Here is an 18,278-nt window from a genome sequence, read left to right as displayed (position 1 = left end):
GTAGCAACTCCTAACACACATCTGCTCTTTGTTGCAGTGAAAGCCTGTTTTTTTGGCCCTAAACTATGAAGAAAAACACTCCCTTATACTGGACTGATGTGTATTTTTCTTGCTTCAATCAGTTTGAATCCCCTGAAGTTATAACTATGTGCTTTTTGTTGTGCAGAGTGAGTTGTGTTTGGCTTCGATGTCAGAGAATTTAAAAACATGTTTACTGACTATTTGGAAGTGAAAGTACCAATAAGTATCTTTAAAAAATATTTTCTTGTATTTTTTAAGGATTTTTAGATGCTAAATTACATTTATCACTTTCCCAAAAGGTTTCACACATTCTCCTCCACTTTTTATTTCATGCATTTTCCCAAAAAATTGGTTACTATTTCATTTGTATTTCCTTAATATTTGGCTTAAAGGCTGTGGAAATAGTCCAGCCAGGCTCATGTTCATTACCTCCTAGTGTAGACGATGCTGTGACCTTTGAAAAACGTGTCGCCTTCCAGTCATTCCCTTCAAAAATGAGATGGCCATGGACCTGCTGGAGAAGGGACGCGTCCGGTTCTGGACTCAGGTGGAAAAATGCACAGCTGATTGCAAAGTGGAGTATGTCTTCAACGACACCATCATTACTCAGGGAAAGGTAGGACTCATCACTACCTTCATCTAGTCTTGTCTTGAAGTTCCTTTTCTTTGCACAAAAGCAGATTTTAGCAGTCAATGAGCATGTTGGTATGTTACTTTTCCCTTGCAGAAATACACGATGAACTTTGACAAGTCCACAGGCATCATTGAAATGTTCATGGATTCTCTGGAGGTGACGGATGAGGGAACGTTCACCTTTAACCTGGTGGATGGAAAAGCTAAAGGGACAACCAGTCTGGTGCTCATTGGAGATGGTAAGACTGTGTTTACGTGCAAGCCTAGTGAGGGCAGAAGTCCTCAAGTCATGCGTGTGGACATAATTATGTGGAATTATCGTGAAGGTCTCCCTTTTTTACACTTAAGTACATGGCAACAGGTTAAATGAAAGTTAATTTTGAAAGAAACATATTTTCAACTGAGACATTTAATGACAGATTCTGCATTATTTGAATCTTTAACACAGTGGTTGTTGAATGACTGAAGTTATTGTACAGGATTTTCTATTAAAATGCTGCTAATTGAGCTGTTTATATCTGAAAGTCATCCTGGGTTTATCAAAAAAAAACATGACTACCAACAGTTTACTCAGATTCAAGTTAAATGGATTTGAGACATAGAAAGTTGGGAACAGAGCAGTTGGGAAATATCATTCTAAGGGTTTTGTCTCTGCCGCAGTGGAAGCTTTTATCCATCGAGAGGCAGCAGGCAACAACTTTCAAATGATTTTCTTCACGCGTACTTCTCAGATGACTACATTTTTGTGTTTTCTCTGAGCAGAATTCAGGGCGATCCAAAAGAAGTCTGAATTTGCGAGGGCAGAATGGGTCAGGAAGCAAGGTGAGCACGCTAACATGAGCTCACGCTGGCCACCATCACACGTTCTTTTCGCTAACAGCTTTCTGCTCCGCAGGTCCTCACTTTGTGGAATACCTGGATTTCACCGTCACCTCAGAGTGTGACGTGCTTTTGAAATGCAAGGTATAGAGAAAGTAACAAGTGTGTACACCATTGTCAAAGGAGAGATTAAGTTGATGAGGTTCTCCTCCTTCTGCATCTTTTTCCCCAAAGATCGGAAACATCAAAGCAGAAACTGAGATCACCTGGTCAAAGGATTGTATTGAGATCAGAGACGGCGACGACGATGCCAAGAAAATCGAGAGACAAGACTGTGAATTGACCTTTAACATCGGAAAGGTTGGAGAGGGAACTTTTTGGATCTTTTGGAGTCAAGAGCTAGATGCAGCTTAGCTTCACATGTGGAGCCTGTTAAATGTTTAGCAGCTTGCCACCCCTCTCCGACACAGAATCACAAATGGTGAAACATGTCAATCATTTAGACATTTGTCCTTCTCCTCAGTCCACAAGGAGGAACTTCTCTCATCACCTCACTCACCATCATTAACTACAACATGTTTCTAATGAAGAGATAAACATGAAAGACACAGTGTGGAGGGCAAATCAATACAATTATGTGCAAATCGCAAATACATAGGCAATAACAAATATACCATTTGTTGTTGCCTATGTAACAGGACTATGATTTAGATTGAAATGAATATTGTCTGTAAAAGTGATTTATACTTAGCATCTAGAATGTGTAGCATTTGGCTTCCTCTAATAGTACAAGTACTGATTTGTTCATTGCAATAATAAAACATGCAAAAAGATTGCATTACATGTAGAAAAAAAAGTTATAAAATATAAAATCCTAATAGTTGGTGCAGTCAATGTTGTTTTTCTGTCTATTTTTACTCTAAAAAAAAAAAAACAGGCATCTTTTATCCTTTTATTTATTATTCTTTTAAGAAAATGCAAAAAGAAGAATTCACTCTATGTCGTATAAGTTTATTTAAAATTATATTGTATCCATAAGAAATAGGCAGGTTGCTCACCAGACTATTTTACGAAGAAGGCACACATCTAGAATGTGCTGTAATGGAGTGAAGACTTAGAAATACAATGAAAGGCCAGTCCCTGAAGCACTGCCATTCTTTTACTAAGAACCACACATAGTGAATGTGCAACAATCGGGTTTGGGCTTTCTCTGGTACTGTAAGTTAAATATTTATTCTTACTACAAGGCTTTTTAAATTCAGTTTTCAGTCTCTCACACTTTTCTGTCGGTAGATTTTCCATTTTCTAGTATAGTCTTACCACCTTAAAAAAAAAATTCTGTTTTTATTGCGTAATAACTGTTAAGTGCAATTAAAATGTGTACCCCTAAGATATTGGTAGCACCCAGACTCTTTCATAAAGTTTAATGCATTAAATATATTGATTGGAATTATATAATAAGACGACGCGCATGTTGCATATTATTGAGCACGCAGTGCACATACGTAAAGTGTAAATATGCCAGATTTAGCTAAAAGCTGATTTCCATCCGTAGTCCTACAACATAAATGAACATACATGACAACAAAAAACTCAATAATAGTATACCTATAAAAACAATACAAAAACACCTTATCCTACCTGCATGATTTGCATATGATTGCATTGCCATAAATTCTTTATATTTGCACTTCACACAGCGTCCACACTGTTTTGTCGTTTATGCCCATAATCATCATATGGGTCATCTGATCTGTGTCATATCATTTCTAACATCACTCAATTGAACTCCTCCGGTAACCACGCTGCCGGTGAGGTTCTATTGAACTTTCATGGCAATGTTATGAAAGTGCCAGACTCGGAAAGGGGTGGCTTCACTGCACGAGCTCCCGTGGGTGCAGGCGTTTGCAATAACTGCGTTGTCTGTCTAATTCACAGTGGGTTGTTAAGCAGGAGAAACCCAAAGAAACAGAGAGGAAAAAACCAGCTGCTGAAGTTCCCGCACCGCCGAGACCTAAAGTCTGGATATTGGCTTTTGCTATAAGTTTCATCTCATTTCATATTCATTTCATGTCCATCCATCTTCTCATATCTGTCTGCATTAACATAGGCAGGAATAGGGCTTGCCTATCTGGCTCATTGACCGTGCCTTGGCTGTTTTTCTATATGTTGTAATTCTATCCTTTTTGTGATGAGATGTTTTTTTAAAAATTTTTAACATGGCTTTTTATTCGAACACTAGATCAGCAAACATGATGCAGGTGTTTACGAGGTCTTCCTGAAAGACGACAGAGGCAAAGATAAGAGCACCTTCAATCTTACAGATGCAGGTAAAACCTATGCAGGCTGTTTTATGCAATTTTTCCTTTTGTGAGATATTCTGGTGAAATGTCTTAATGCGACATATCCTTTTTTTTTTTTTTTTTTTAACCCAGGATACCAAGCTGTGATGAATGAGCTGTTTAGAGTGATTGGTGAGTTTGGAGTTTATCTGCATAAACAACGTTTTACATTCTTGTCAACTGGTCGTTTCTTTCCAAAGGCAGTGGGGAAATTTACTGACATGGCAGCTCAATAAAAAGTTCAATAAAAAAAGACAACAGAATGCAACAGAGAAAAAACCCAAAAGACACGTGAAAAATAGTGCAATGAAGATAAAATGAAATAAACAATACAGTAATAGAAGCTATACATACATAGAAATATAAATAGAAAAAATAATCTAAAAAAAATAAAGGATACAGGTATATACAAATTAACAGGCGGGGGCAAAGAGATATATTTACATATTTACAGACAGTACAGTGCCTCAGACTGTTTTGTTGTACAGTCGTACAGTGGTGGGGATGAAGGACCTGCGGTAGCGCTCAGTCCTACACTGTGGGTGTTTCAGTCTGCCACTGAAGGAGCCACTCAGACCCTCCACAGTCTGATGCGGGGTGTGCGAGGTGTCGTCCATGATGGATGTCAGCTTTTCTACCATCCTCCTCTCACCCACCTCCTCCAGTGGGTCCAGGGAGCAGCCCAGGACATCACTGGCCCTCCTGACCAGCTTGTTTAGTCTCTTCCTGCCGCTCCCCAGCAGACCACAGCTTAGTGGATAGTAGAGGCTACCACAGAGTCATAGAAAGTCGAATGGAGGGGTCTGCTGACCCCAAAATACCTCAGTCTCCTCAGTAGGTGGAGGCGACTCTGGCCAACAATGGCGGAGTCATCTGAAAACTTCTGGGGGTGACAGCCGCTGGAATTGTAGGTGAAGTCCGCCGTGTACAGGGTGAAGAGGAACCCCCTGTGGGCCCCTCGTGCTGCAGATTACCACATGAGACGTGCAGTTACGCAGCCTCACGTACTGCAGTCTGCCTGTGAGGTAGTGGATGGTCCATGCAGCCAGATATTTCTCCACTCCCACATCCCCCAGCATCCCCACATCTTAAAATGTCAGCCTGCAAATAAAGAGTATCAGTAGTAGTGGTTGATCCAAAAAAGAAAGAAAGGGGAGGGGTCAAACTCATCTGTGCATATTTAGCTCTGCAGCTATTTTAAAAGAGCCTACAGCAAATTTTAATATTTTATTCTGCGCTCCGTTTGTTTATTTTTCCTCACATTTTTTATGTGAATATAAAACTTTTTGGTGAAGTGTAATAATTGCAAGACTGGGAGTTTGAAACTGGCATTTTCATATATTTTATTTATTTATTTTAATTTATTTTTTAAAAGATTTTTGTCCTAAAATCCTTTCAACCCTTGCCTAATGAAATATAATAAATCAGTAGATATCAGACCTTTTGTTTTTTCATTTGTTGAATTACTATCTTACCTTCATTCCACACAATATACCACAAATACTAATACATTTAATCCTTTAATGTATAATCAGTGCTTCATTTTAATTAAATGTTGTTGTGTATTAGCATTAATTGTTTGCCAATGCCATTTAAATCAAGATTAATTTGGTGCTGATGTTTTCTCATTATTTATCCATTTGTTCTTAAATCTTATTTTTAGTACTAGTTTGATTGGGTATTTTTTAGATTGTGGATTACAATTTTCATTGATTACAGATATTTATTAGTGCATCATATTTTAAACCCCTAAATACTTACATTTATGGAAAAACCATAGTTTTTTTTACCAAAATAAAAGCCAGAGGAGGGAAATATGTTCCACTTCTGCTATTGATAACAGAAACACTGGATGTGTTTTATGCTTTTCCACATTTTACTGTCCTGACTGTGGGTTGTGATTTGTATCCTACAGCCAACTCCTCCACTGAAGTCCAGGTGATCAGTACTGAACACGGCATCATCCTCTACTCCATGGTCAAATACCATCATGAGGACATGCGTGTCGGCTGGTTGCACAAGTATGGAGAGATCATTTTGTCTGATATATCTTTGCTTGTTCCGTCCTGACGTGTTGGAGCCAGTTTAGTGTAGCGTCCCATGCATGGTCTTCCTTTCTGTCAGAACAAACAAATTGTAGGTACTATCTACTGTTCCACTATAATGTTTGGAGCAGCAACTGATCACTTTATTATGGCTGTAGGAGGCATATGTACAGTATATTACATCAGACATGGGCAGATAATGTGGCCCCGCTGTTATCACAGCGGGGCCACATTATCAACCTTCACGTCAGCCTTTGAATAATGACTGATCTGAACAGTAATACAAGAAAGAACAAAGGATTCTGCCATTTTGTGTATATTTCTTGTTGTTTTGTTTTTTGTGGGTTTTTTTTTTTTTTACGTTTTCTGCATTTTTCTGTATTTGTTTTGTCGTTTCATGTATTTTTTTTTGTCAATTTGCATGTTTTTGGATTAATTTGTTGTATTTTTTTTATATTCAGTTTGTGTGTTTTTAAACCTGTGATTATCATTTGTTAGTCTTATGGTTTAAAGCTACATTAACACAGGAAAGAGCAAAGGGTTTATGTGTTTTTGTCAAGATTTGTGTGTTTTTATGTGTCGTGTTGTCTATTTTTGTTCCATTTTCTAAGTCATGTTGACTTTCCAGTCATTCGTGTGTTGTAAGTGGCATTTTGTTTGTTTTTGGGCACTTTTTGCACTTGTTTTGTATTTTTATGTTGTCATTTGTATATTTTTCTGTCATTTTTGTCTTCTGGTTGTTGTGTCATTTTGCTGATTAATGATGTTTTATTCTCCTATCAGAGATGCTAAGTTTTCGGCCTCAGAGAGAGTTCAGTCGGGATTCACTGGAGAGCAGCTGTGGCTTAAGATCAACGAACCCACCGAGAAGGACAAAGGCAAATACACCATGGACATCTTTGACGGCAAGGACGGACTGAAGAGAGTGTTTGACCTGGCTGGGAAGGGTGAGTGAATGTGACAGCTTCCACACTTTCTCCTGCTCCTGTATTTCTATCATAACTGATGATTTTTCCTGGTGCAGCCTGGGAGGAGGCATTCGAGGAATTCCAGAGGCTGAAGTAAGTAAACTTCCTTTTCACAGTGTGTGTGTCTTTGGCTTTATCTGTATTTCTAGGCAAACAGGATGTTTAATTGCAACACAAACCCTGACTATCCTCAATGAACTCTGCATGCCCGCTGAGAAGAACTAATAACAGATTTCCTGGTATTGTGAAGCTTTGGGCTGACAATGTTTCTCTCTTTCCTTCTGTAGAGCGGCAGCCATCGCTGAGAGAAGTAAGTGGTCACCTCTATCCCTTGTCGAGGAACTAAACACTAAAACGTCAGATAAAAATGACATGTCACATAGAGTAATATTAGGTGTGTAGAATTAGCCTGATGAGATGACAACATATGTGGATGCTAATTGGCTGGAATCTCCAAAATGGCAATGTCCACATATTAATGAATATTAAGTGTGTTTGAGGCTAAAAGTTTATATAAATGACTATAAAGGACATTCAAATTAGTAACAAAGTTTGATAATTCAGCTTTAGAATGATCATCTAAATGGCATTCATGTGATGGGTTGCATATTGCTCTAAATATTGCAGGGAGGGTAATCAGCAGTTTGGCAAAAGGAGACGACTCAATCTGTCACACAAACATAATGATAAGACAGGATGTGAAGACAGAAAGAAATCAGGCAAAGACTAAGAGCTAGAAACCAACAGTCTAGTAAAATACTAAACAGAAACAAAGTTGAAAACACAACTGAAAATGAACCCCACTGGGGCGTGAACTCATAACCTTTTGGTAACAAGGGCAAAGCAAACCACATATCACAATATATACGTAGATCCTAGGTTCACAAAGTGGGGTATGGGTACCCTCAGGGCTTGATGAACCCTCTGATTAGACCAGAATCAGCTCTTTATGGCGCGTTCACACCAAACGCATCAAAAGCGGTTTACAGGTTTACATTCACAATACATGGTGGATGCGCTTCTAGGGAGCGTCAGTGGTCCCGCTGTACATCCCGCACCTCCTGTGTGGCGAGTTTTGAAGCTTTTTGCTTTTTCCGGTTTCTCCAATGCGGCCGACGCTGGAGTAGGGATTGTTGAACTTTTGGGGCATATCGCGGCGCGTCGACGAATCAGGAGCGTTCCCCAACCATGACTTATTCAGAATAATGAGAAGAACAAAAAAAAAACACTAACCGGAGGCGGAGACAGATGGACAGGCGCTCTTCTGCTGGAATAGAGTGCCTGTAGTTGGTGTCCTGATAGGAGATGCGAGTCAGCAGGTCGTCAAACTGGGCACGGGAAACACGGAAGTAGCGCTGAAAGCGACTCTCGTCCGAGCGCAGCTCTGGTGAATCCAGAAACGGTGCTGAGGCACAAATAGAGCCAAGCCACTCTCTCAAAAATGTAGAGTCGATGAACGGGAGTCGGAGGCGTGTTCAGCAAGGAACTCCAAACTTTATTCTCCATTCACCCACACTTCTCTATAGCCCTCTAACATCACACCAAAATACATCCGACCGGAAACACCGCCTTCTCAACACAACGTTCTCCACCACTTTACAGTCACTGGGTGAATTATGAACGTAACTGATCGCCACAATATCATCCATTGTATGAACACCACCGGGAACAGAGAAGCTCCTCCCCTCGACGCACTGGACGTGTGTCCCGAGCATGTTTGACACTGGTGACAAGCGTCTGTATTCAATGAGCAAAAGCGTCCAACTACGCGCGTGAGGCTGATTTTGACGTCGAAAGCGTGTTGGTGCGAACGTACCGTTATAGAAGCACAGACTCAAACAGTACCGTAGTGGAACACAGTTGTCAATCAATGCTCACTGAGGGCTGTGACAGGAGGAAAATAGTCCCTCCTCCCATCTTTTATAGGAGGGGCGGGGCCAACAGTGACGCACGAAGGTCCAAATGACGCCATATAATCTGTCTCAGCCAATAGCAAAATGCAATTGTAATAGCAGGTGTTCAACCCATAGAGGGCAGTCACTCTGACATTTTACAACTAAATACGCTAAATTAAAATACTTTTACTAAAATGTTAAAAGTTGGACTAGGATCAATCAACAGCACTATTTAATACCCTAATATATAGAGTATGTATTTAGCAGAAAAAAGTGGGTTTGGTGTTTAGTTACTCTTTAAGCTGAATTGTGAGGAGACAGATTGACTGACTTATACTCATGGCTCACTGCTCTGTTTCCTGTTTAGACCGCGCTCGTGTTGTTGGAGGTCTGCCAGATGTGGTTGCCATTCAGGAAGGCAAGGTAAATAAATGAGATGTTTCCCATTTACGTCCTGAGCTCCTTTAAGACTTCCTGTGGACTTTATGAAACCTTCTTAAAACATTCTCCTATCTGTCTTAAAGTCGCTGAACCTGACCGGTAACGTGTGGGGCGAGCCGGTGCCCACTGTGTCCTGGACGAAGAACGAAAACGAGCTTCTGTCAGACAAACACATCACGCTCAAGTTCGAGCACGGCAAGTTCGCCAGCATCACCATCGACGCCGTCTCCACCGTCGACTCAGGCAAATACGCCCTCGTGGTCAAAAACAAGTATGGCACAGAGGCCGGAGAGTTCACGGTCAGCGTGTACAACCCCGAGGAAGAGGAGAGCAAAGAAGGGAAGAAGGATTGAGGGAGGAAAGGATGTTGAAGCGTTCTACCCCGGCACTCGCCCGGAGCACAGCAGTACAATAAAGCACTTCTCCAGCTGCGTCCTCCCGCCTCGTTCATGTGCTGTCACATGTCAGGGAAGCAAACAGAGAGAATTATGGTGGGCTTGTTGCTTTATGCGTCTTCTGTTCGTAGTGTTTATAGGTTAGCTGTTAGCGTGATGTATATGAGCGTTGATGAGCTAGTGAATCCTTTGGGATGTTATGGGTTTCATGACTCATCACACAAAACTTAAGAATGAGAAATAATAAATGGAGGTTTTCATTCAGTGAAGAGAATAAAAATAATTAATTTGTTGTAAACTTTGTTAGCAGTTATTTGTTATTTGGTCCGTGTCAGTAGGAAGTGTGAATGGTTCAGATTTAAAAAAATGAATACACAAAATGACTAAAAAAATAAGACACAAAAACCTTTGTTGTTCTTTGTCATTCTAAACGCTGACATGAATGTTGATAATGTGGCCCTGAAATTGTAATACATGGTGAGAGCTTTGTGCACAGGGAGCGTTATCTTGCTGGAGCACAATCTTAAAGGCACACCGTGTACGTTTTGGCCACTAGGGGCGCTCAACCTGTCACTTTCAGGTCAAGCGCAGTGGCCACAAGCGCCTCAGCACTGTCTCAAAAATCAACAATCAATCAGTTAGGCCAGCCTCTCTTGTCTTTTGATTGTGTATGCAGACAGTAGTTGACCTGTAACTTCGGGATAAGGATTGGCTCTAAGGGCTGGGTCGGTCGGGCTGGTGTTCGAAGCGGGACTGGAGGACCAGCCACCGCCGCCGCCGGAGGCCCGGCACTCGGCCTTTCTTGCCACATCGGTGGTGCTTCCCCCACTCCCTGGCCTCGCCTCTGTCGTCGGCCCCCTTTGCCGGGGTTGGAGCGAACAGGCAACCCAGCGTGCACGGAGCGGTGTCTGTCGCTGGGCGGAGGGGGCCGGATCTCGGCGACGTCTTTTTAGCCTCCTCAGAAGCAGTTTTAAACGTTTTGCTTGCCTCGGCCATGACCAGGAGTCGAACAGGCGGAAAAATACCAGCAAAAGCCTTAGCCCAATGAGTATATCAGAGCCTGTGGTCACGTGACTGCCGTAAAGTGATACGTTCTCCAGGCATTCTCCATGTCACATGACCTGGCCAAAGACGGTCCGTCTCTTCAAATATACATGGGCGGTATTTCAAGAGGGAAACCCCGCTCGGAGCATTGATACTGTCAAGCGCTGTATATTGGCCTGAGGAATCATTTAAAATAACTCTAATGGGTCAACTCTGTAGGTCAAAAAGTCCACGGTGTGCCTTTAAACATAATGATAATCTTATATATCTTTTTTTTTTTTTCAAACAATGCTCTAGCGTCTTGCACTGTGCCACTCCACTTCCTTGCATGTCTGCGACTTGTTAGTCAGAAATTTTCACCCAGTTGTAGTAGAAAAGGTTAAGTGAGTCCACATCTCCGTCAGTTGACACAGGTTCACCTGAAGAGTGTACTGGGCCAAACCTCAGTGGCATAACTGGAATTATTTGTAAACAAGTCGCTCACACATCTGTCAAAGAGCGTGTTTGTGTGTGTGTGAATGTTGTGTGTTAGGTAATGTATGGCTATGGTGAGAGTAAATTGCCCTGCAGCATTTGTCAAGAAGCTGTTTGTGCAGAACAAGTCAAACATGCGCTTGTTTTTCTTCTACTCCCTATACAAAAATGGCAACTTTGCAAGATTTCAGAAAATTTCTCCATATTTATCCCACAGTAGTTCAGTCATTGTCACAGAAAACTTCCTAAACGTGTAGTTTTATACTTGATCTTGAATGGAGGATGACAACATAGTGTGGATTTATTTTATTTAAATACAATATTCCAGTAAATAATTTTAGACAAAAACGTTATGTACAAGAACTTTTTTCAAGTTTTTTCAAGAACTCTGGGTCATCATACCCCGCGATGGGAAACTCTGGGTATCCGATTCCATTACAGCTGGTATGAAGTGGGTCAATAACGTGCACGAGTGCAATAAAAAGTCATCATAAATGGAGCAACGATAACACAAACTACCATGGCAACCACCCGGAAGAGAGTTATTTATTCACCCTGATGGGTGAAATAATGATGTTTGTGGAATATGAGCCCGTTCTAAAGGTGCATTCACACAGAACGCTACTTCAGTGACTATAGTTGCTTAAATCGCCAGTGATGAGTCGCTTGAACATTGTCTCGTTTTTTGGGTCGCTCCATCACGTCATCGCTCCAGTGACGACAGGGGAATAATATGAATAGAATGTGTCTGCAGAGACGGGGCTGCTGCATAGAGAGGGCTGATCATTCCTTCTCTGGCCGTACGTTTACAGCACTTAATATAGACAGATCCACTTGTAATTATGATTTAAATGATTAACTTACGGGTTACGGCGTATTAAGTATGACACTTTAATTTGGCCCCAGTAAGTAGAGGAAGTGTACAGCCCTCTCAGTGCACAGACGGTGACGGGCGCTTGACGTCGCGTCTGGATGTCCAAAGGGTCAATAAGTATACATCCAGTCAAATTTCAGTAATATTCATAAATTGTTCTTAGATCTTTCCTTTAATTTGACATATCCCCCTTTACATTTGCCACAGGTTTGTATACAGGGGATTTTACTACAGACGACAGTAGGTGTTTTAAGGCACTCTGCATACTCTGCATACAGAGTCTTTCCCCAAATGCTCTGCATCCAAAATCTGGTCCGTCGGAAACACTTCCGTTGCGGAAACCCGGTGGCTGGGGAGTGTCAGGTGAATGCGTTTAAAGAAATGAACACAAATGCAAAAAGGTCACAACACGCATGCAAAATGGCTACAACGGAAGTGTTTCCGACGGACCGGTATTACAGACGGACACGTTTCTGGCGGATGTTTTTAACCCACCAGAACAGTTAAGAACAAGAAGAAGACATCGAAACGCGTATGAAAGTAAGTGAAAGTTGATTAGGATACTCTTATATTTTTCATATCAGGCTATCATATCATAATACCCGTCCGACTGTCCGACTGTAATACCAGTCCGGCCGGAAACACTTCCGTTGTGGCCGGTTTGCATTCGTGTTGTGACCTGTTTGCATTTGTGTTCGTTTCTGTAAATGCATTCACCTGACACTTCCCAGCCACCGTAGAAAAGGCTTGATCAAGTGATGTTACTCAAACAGAGAACAATAGTCAGCAACAGTAGGTATGAGAAAAACTGACCCATTTATTATTAACCAATTGGTTACATACATTTTAACCTTCAACATAATATCTACAACAGCGATTCTCAACTGGTGGGTCGCGGAAAGCTGGTCAAAAAGAAATAAATACTTAATTGTCTCTCATGTTGGACTTGTCTTTTATTTTAAAAGAAACTTTTCTTTTGGCAGGCATGCTGTGAAATGTTACACAGGAAAATATATAAATTTATGTTTTTAAAAAAAGATTATATGTGTGTGTTTTCAACTAAATGTGATTGGTTGATTTCTAACAAAATGTGGGTCAGGTTTTAATGATTGTGGCAAAATGTGGGCCCCAGGGTGAGATCAGTTGGGAACCCCTGATCTACAGTATTCTACAATCGAATAAAACAAATAAAATATAAATTGCAAAAAAAAAAAAAAATGTAATATATAAAAAAATTGGAAATTTGAATCCAATATTCGTTTTCAGGCTGATATCGGACCGATATCCAATATCGATATCAGATCGGGACACCCCAAATGGTGACATACCTCGCTTTCAGAAATGGAATACTCAGCGTTTCTCTCATTTGAGCCCGAACATAACCCACTTTTTGGAATACCCCTCTGGGTTAGGATATAATAAGTAATCCATTTTACGGTGCTTTTCATGCTTGTTCTGTCAAGTAGAAAAAGCAGCGACCCCTAAAACATCTATTTTGATATCATATATAGCCGATATTGTAATTTTCTATATCGCCAAATTAGAAAACTCGATATATCTTGAATCTCGATATATCGCCCGGCTCTAGAAATCACTTCAAACTGAAATAACAAACAAGAATTATGAGTCAAAATATAATTAAACATGAACACAATGAGACAAGAGACACAAACTACTTAAAAAAACAAAAAACAAACAAACCTTCAGAGCTGTTTATCAATCTCGCTTTTCAGGTAAAGCAGCCGCCTGGAGCATTAAACTGTGGATGAATGTTAAAGAGCTGTAATGTAATGTAATGAGAGGCTGCTGGTAAACTACACGCAGTGCTGACGGAACAGCGCCGCCACTCTCTCGCTACGTCCCTACAGACACAAGCCGTTCACACAGCACCGGGTTCGGACGTGTCGGCTACGGAGGGACCTGGAACATGGAGACCCATCCTTCCCCGGCAGCGTCCCGCTGAAGCTACCGAGAGGTGAGTGAAAGGAACCGGCGGCAGCCTGACGTGAGCAGTGCTCACTGGTCCACCGTCAGCTAGCGGTAGCTAGCTTCATTTCTCTTCACAGGTTTAATGTCACGCTTATGTTATTTTACATGTAATAATGATGTTTACATCACAGGCTTAATGAAGGTGTGTTATTATCAAAGAAGAGGCATTACGGACGTTTTGTGTTAGCGGCTCCGCTATTCGCGGTTAGCCAAAGGGGTTAATGATCTCGTGTATTGGATATGCTGGTTAGCATCTTAAGTGGTGACACTGGTGAATACGTAGCCTAAAGAAACGGTGTTTGTGTTGCAAAACAACATCAAGTTGTCCATTTAAGCGCAGTTTTGTTGTCCAAAAAGTGTTTGGACACAGCCAAACCTACGTTAAATACATAGCCCACATGTTTCTTAACACCACTTGGTTTTTAGGCTATGAAAATCCCCAATTGACAACATTGAGCTGCATTGTTTATTAACGACGGATGCCTCAAGTGAATTTACACAACATTATTTGCCATTTTTTGTTTTCCTTGATAGGCCTATCCAAAGTTAACCTTTACGACTAGGGATCATCTGTCACCATTTAGAGTGGACACCAGTTGTGTTGTTACACCTCTATGTAGCGTTTTGCCATTCATTTGAATTCGCTCTCAGTGTTGCCCTCAACTCTGAGGACACACACACACACACACACACACACACACACACACACACACACACACACACACACACACACACACACACAGCTTCAAAAACAATCCCATGAGATGTGTTCCACTGTCAGGCTGCTGGTTGTCATGGTTTACATTTCTGTCACACAAAAGGAAGGGGGAGTAACCTAGGATGACGAAGCCTGCTGCCGTCACATGAACGTAAGAAAGATTGTTCCACATAATAGACATAATTATGTCAAAATAGTTAGACAACACTAACTAACAGCATGTCTGGTCTTGTACTTCTACTTTTGACTTTTTCCATGTGGCCTTGATGGCAGCTCAGTATAGTTTCTGTTTCTCTTTGGGTGGTGTTGGAGTCTTCCTCTGGGCACACAGGCTTCTGCTTGGTGTGTGTAGGGTGTGTTTTCCCTGGCTATGTTTACACAAAGCTCAGCATGTTAAGTTGAAGTGTTCATTTGGGAGGTAAACATGGCGGGAAAAGGCCAAACAGAAACTCTGGTGCGGGGAAAAAGTGGGAAAGCCTTCATTACTGTGTGAACTTAGTTGACATGGCTGGATTTACTCTGTGTCTGGAGCTAGTTTACACATGGGGTACTATCTCATTAAAGCTTAACATTTCCGTTCTACACTTTGTCTTTTTAAAAAGTCTTGTATTTCACCCAATATGTTTTTATTTTTTTACTGCAATTGGGCTCTTTTGCAAAGTTGTTATTGTAAAGTAAGTTGTAAAACAACAACAAGAGCTTGAACCAACAGTATCACACACATACCCGCACTGTTTACCTGTTACTCTATTTCTTAAGAAGTTAAATACATTGCATTAAATTAACCTTAAGAGACTACTATGGAAATGTAAATACAAATATTAGGTTTTGTTTTGTGGACTATCTATTCTATGGTGGCCCTAAAAGTTCACAACACTGCACAAAATGAAAAACCCCACAATGCAACACAAAATGAAAGCGCATACAAGTACAAACATCACGACACAACATGAAAGCTCACAACACAAAAAGAAAGCTCATACATACAAATGCTACAACACGAAAGCAGCCCAGCAGTCAACATGTTTTACGTTAACGTCACTCTTCCATTGTTGGTGTTTACCAGGCTGTTTTGTGTTGTGTTGTGGTGGTTGTTTTTTTTATCAGTTGTATGCACTTTCTTTTTGTGTTGTGTTGTGGCGTTTGTTGTAACGATGCACCGATCGATCGGCCGATCCTTGCATAGAAAACCGATCTTTTCCACCTCTGCAAAAGTCTTAAAGTCAGCCACTGTCCTCTTCTGCTGTGAGATGACTGATAGACCCGCCCACCAGATCATGTGTGCATGTGCGTGCTGCGCATGCCTCTGCTACACAGGAGAACAACAACAGTCACCCGGAGCACGGTTTGCTTAGCATGTCAGCAGTATGGCAGTATTACACAAAAAAAGAGAGCAAAGGATCACAATTTGTAATTCCTGTAACGAGGGAATAAGTCTTGGTTGAGCCGCAAACAAAACACTACCTCATTCACCGTTTAAAAAACCCCCACACCACTGAGTAGGGGTGGGAACTTCTGAGTACCTCACGATATGACGATACTGCGATTATCGATATATTGGTCAGAAATCAATCTACGATAATCTATGACATACTGTAACAAGAAGAAGAAAAAAGATTAAGTGAAAAAATACAATTTTTATTTAATATCTCTGAAAAACAATAAATTGAAAAAGTGTCCTATGAACAGTGACACTATTTCAGTGCAACGTTTCTGTAAATAAGTGTCAACATTCCAATGTAAAGGAATAAGTATCTCCAACAGTGCTTTATATAAACAAAAAAAGGGTCTTTCTGACCAGTGACACCATTATAGTGCAATATTCCAGTAAACAATGTATTGGTTCCTTCAACAGTGACAACATTTCTGTAAAGACGTACCTGCACATTTTATCAAAAAAGCAGAAAAGGTTTTGAAAAAAAAAAAAAAAAAATCCAAAAAAAAAAATCAATACCAAGCGGGAGCATATCGATAATCGATTGGCCAGAAAAATATCGCGATATATTGCCGTATCAAGATATCGTCACACTACTACCACTGCAATACTTGAAGCTAGCAATTAAGCTAACGCTAAAGCTAGCGGAGCAGAGAGCCAGTGGTCCGCTGAGAGCGATTATCTGTGAAAAGAGCAAAGCTACTACGAGGAAAATGACTGAGTTCACAGCTTTGGATAGTCATAAAAAAACTTCCACTAACGTACAAGTTACTCCAGTAAGTGTGAGAACTAGGGCTGGGTATCGCCCGGTACCTTGCGATACGATATATCAAGATATTTCTTTCCCACTATAATGATATTATTGCGATACAACAATAACCAATATATCACAGGAAATTTCACCCACGATATCTGTGTCACTGAAGAAATTCAGAATGTATCTACTGCGCTGAATCCATTTCACATGAATTACAAAACATTGTCAATCAGTTTCATATGAATGACAGCCAAGTAAAACAAAGTGTATACTGTACAGTGGCTCTTCTGGACTCATGCACACACACACATACGCATAAATATCCACTCCTTACCTATTGTCTCATTGTACTGTGTATGTACTACATTTTCGTCATTTCTTGTATGTTGCAATAAAAACAAAAACAAAAAACGATATTAGGCGCCAGTGAATCGATAACGTATCGTGAGACGAAACCTCGTGATATATCGTCGTATCGAAATTTTGGCACACCCCTCCCTAGTGAGGACAACTAACCTGTGCCATGTTCATTCTGTCATTACCCATTGACCTTTGAAAATGTTTCACATGCTGCACTTTACTATTTTTGTAGAAAGTTTGACTTTTAGGAGCTTTTATCCTGCAAACTGTTGCAAGTTATAATTATTTTTTTTTAATTTTTGCTCAACGAGGAAACCTGAAACTCAGGACACTTTATTGGTGGTTTCAGATGTTTTAATTTATCCTGTAGAATATTATTTTATCATTTACCCCCAAACCTGTGATTTTCTTTATATGTTAAACCAAAATACTGCCGTGCACTTTATTTTAGTCAAAGAGCTGAAAACAGGTCTGCAGTCAGTGCAGTTTGTTTTTAAAATGTGAAAAATGAAAGAGTAAAGGAAGTGATATAATTTAGTATTTTTGACAGCAGTGTTCTAAACTTTTTGTTTATATTCGAGATAATTACCTACAGGTTTGTATTGTTTCACGGGTAATGTTTCATGTTTTAAAATAAAATAAGATTGGAACAATCAAGGTGTATGCTGTCATCTATAAAAAAAAATTGGTATCGGCAGGTCAGGCTTTTAAAAAAAATCGTGATTGGCCAGAAAATGGCAATCGGTGCACCCCTAGTTTGTAGTTGTATGCCATTTTTTGTTGTGTTGTGAGCTTTTAGGGCCACTGTGTACTATCCATCACCACAAAAGGATAAATATTAAATCACTAGATCATCATTTAGCTTTCAAAGATGTTCTGTTTTTTTTTAAATATTGTGTGCTCTTATAACAGAAATGAGATGTTAAGGGTCAAACAATAATTAATTGTAGCTTTAGTTTTTTGTTTTGCTCAGTGTTTGAAATGTACACCTATTCTGGTAAACAACAAAAAACCTGAAATGTAATTTTACTGACTCACATTTTTAATGATTGGTAGTTTTTCTTCTGT

General features: G+C 40.3%; 1 protein-coding gene across 1 annotated transcript in view; it reads left to right on the top strand.

Annotated features, from left to right (window-relative positions):
- myom1a (myomesin 1a (skelemin)) overlaps positions 1–9,597 on the top strand; it is a 34,976-nt gene extending 25,379 nt beyond the window's left edge. Inside the window, exons 25-37 of the mRNA XM_028473774.1 lie at positions 501–637; positions 749–893; positions 1,417–1,476; positions 1,550–1,617; positions 1,708–1,833; positions 3,716–3,803; positions 3,909–3,947; positions 5,731–5,836; positions 6,644–6,807; positions 6,885–6,921; positions 7,116–7,138; positions 9,091–9,146; positions 9,248–9,597. Of these exons, the coding sequence (XP_028329575.1) occupies positions 501–637; positions 749–893; positions 1,417–1,476; positions 1,550–1,617; positions 1,708–1,833; positions 3,716–3,803; positions 3,909–3,947; positions 5,731–5,836; positions 6,644–6,807; positions 6,885–6,921; positions 7,116–7,138; positions 9,091–9,146; positions 9,248–9,517 (1,319 nt within the window). The 3' untranslated portion in view covers positions 9,518–9,597. The remainder of the gene's footprint in view (positions 1–500; positions 638–748; positions 894–1,416; positions 1,477–1,549; positions 1,618–1,707; positions 1,834–3,715; positions 3,804–3,908; positions 3,948–5,730; positions 5,837–6,643; positions 6,808–6,884; positions 6,922–7,115; positions 7,139–9,090; positions 9,147–9,247) is intronic.
- Positions 9,598–18,278: the final 8,681 nt, after the last annotated feature.

This window comes from Gouania willdenowi, chromosome 17 (genome assembly GCF_900634775.1).
Source record: "Gouania willdenowi chromosome 17, fGouWil2.1, whole genome shotgun sequence".
NCBI classification, from domain to species: domain Eukaryota; kingdom Metazoa; phylum Chordata; class Actinopteri; order Blenniiformes; family Gobiesocidae; genus Gouania; species Gouania willdenowi.
The sequence above is the reverse complement of the archived record's forward strand: the minus strand, read 5'-3'. Positions and strand labels throughout refer to the sequence as shown.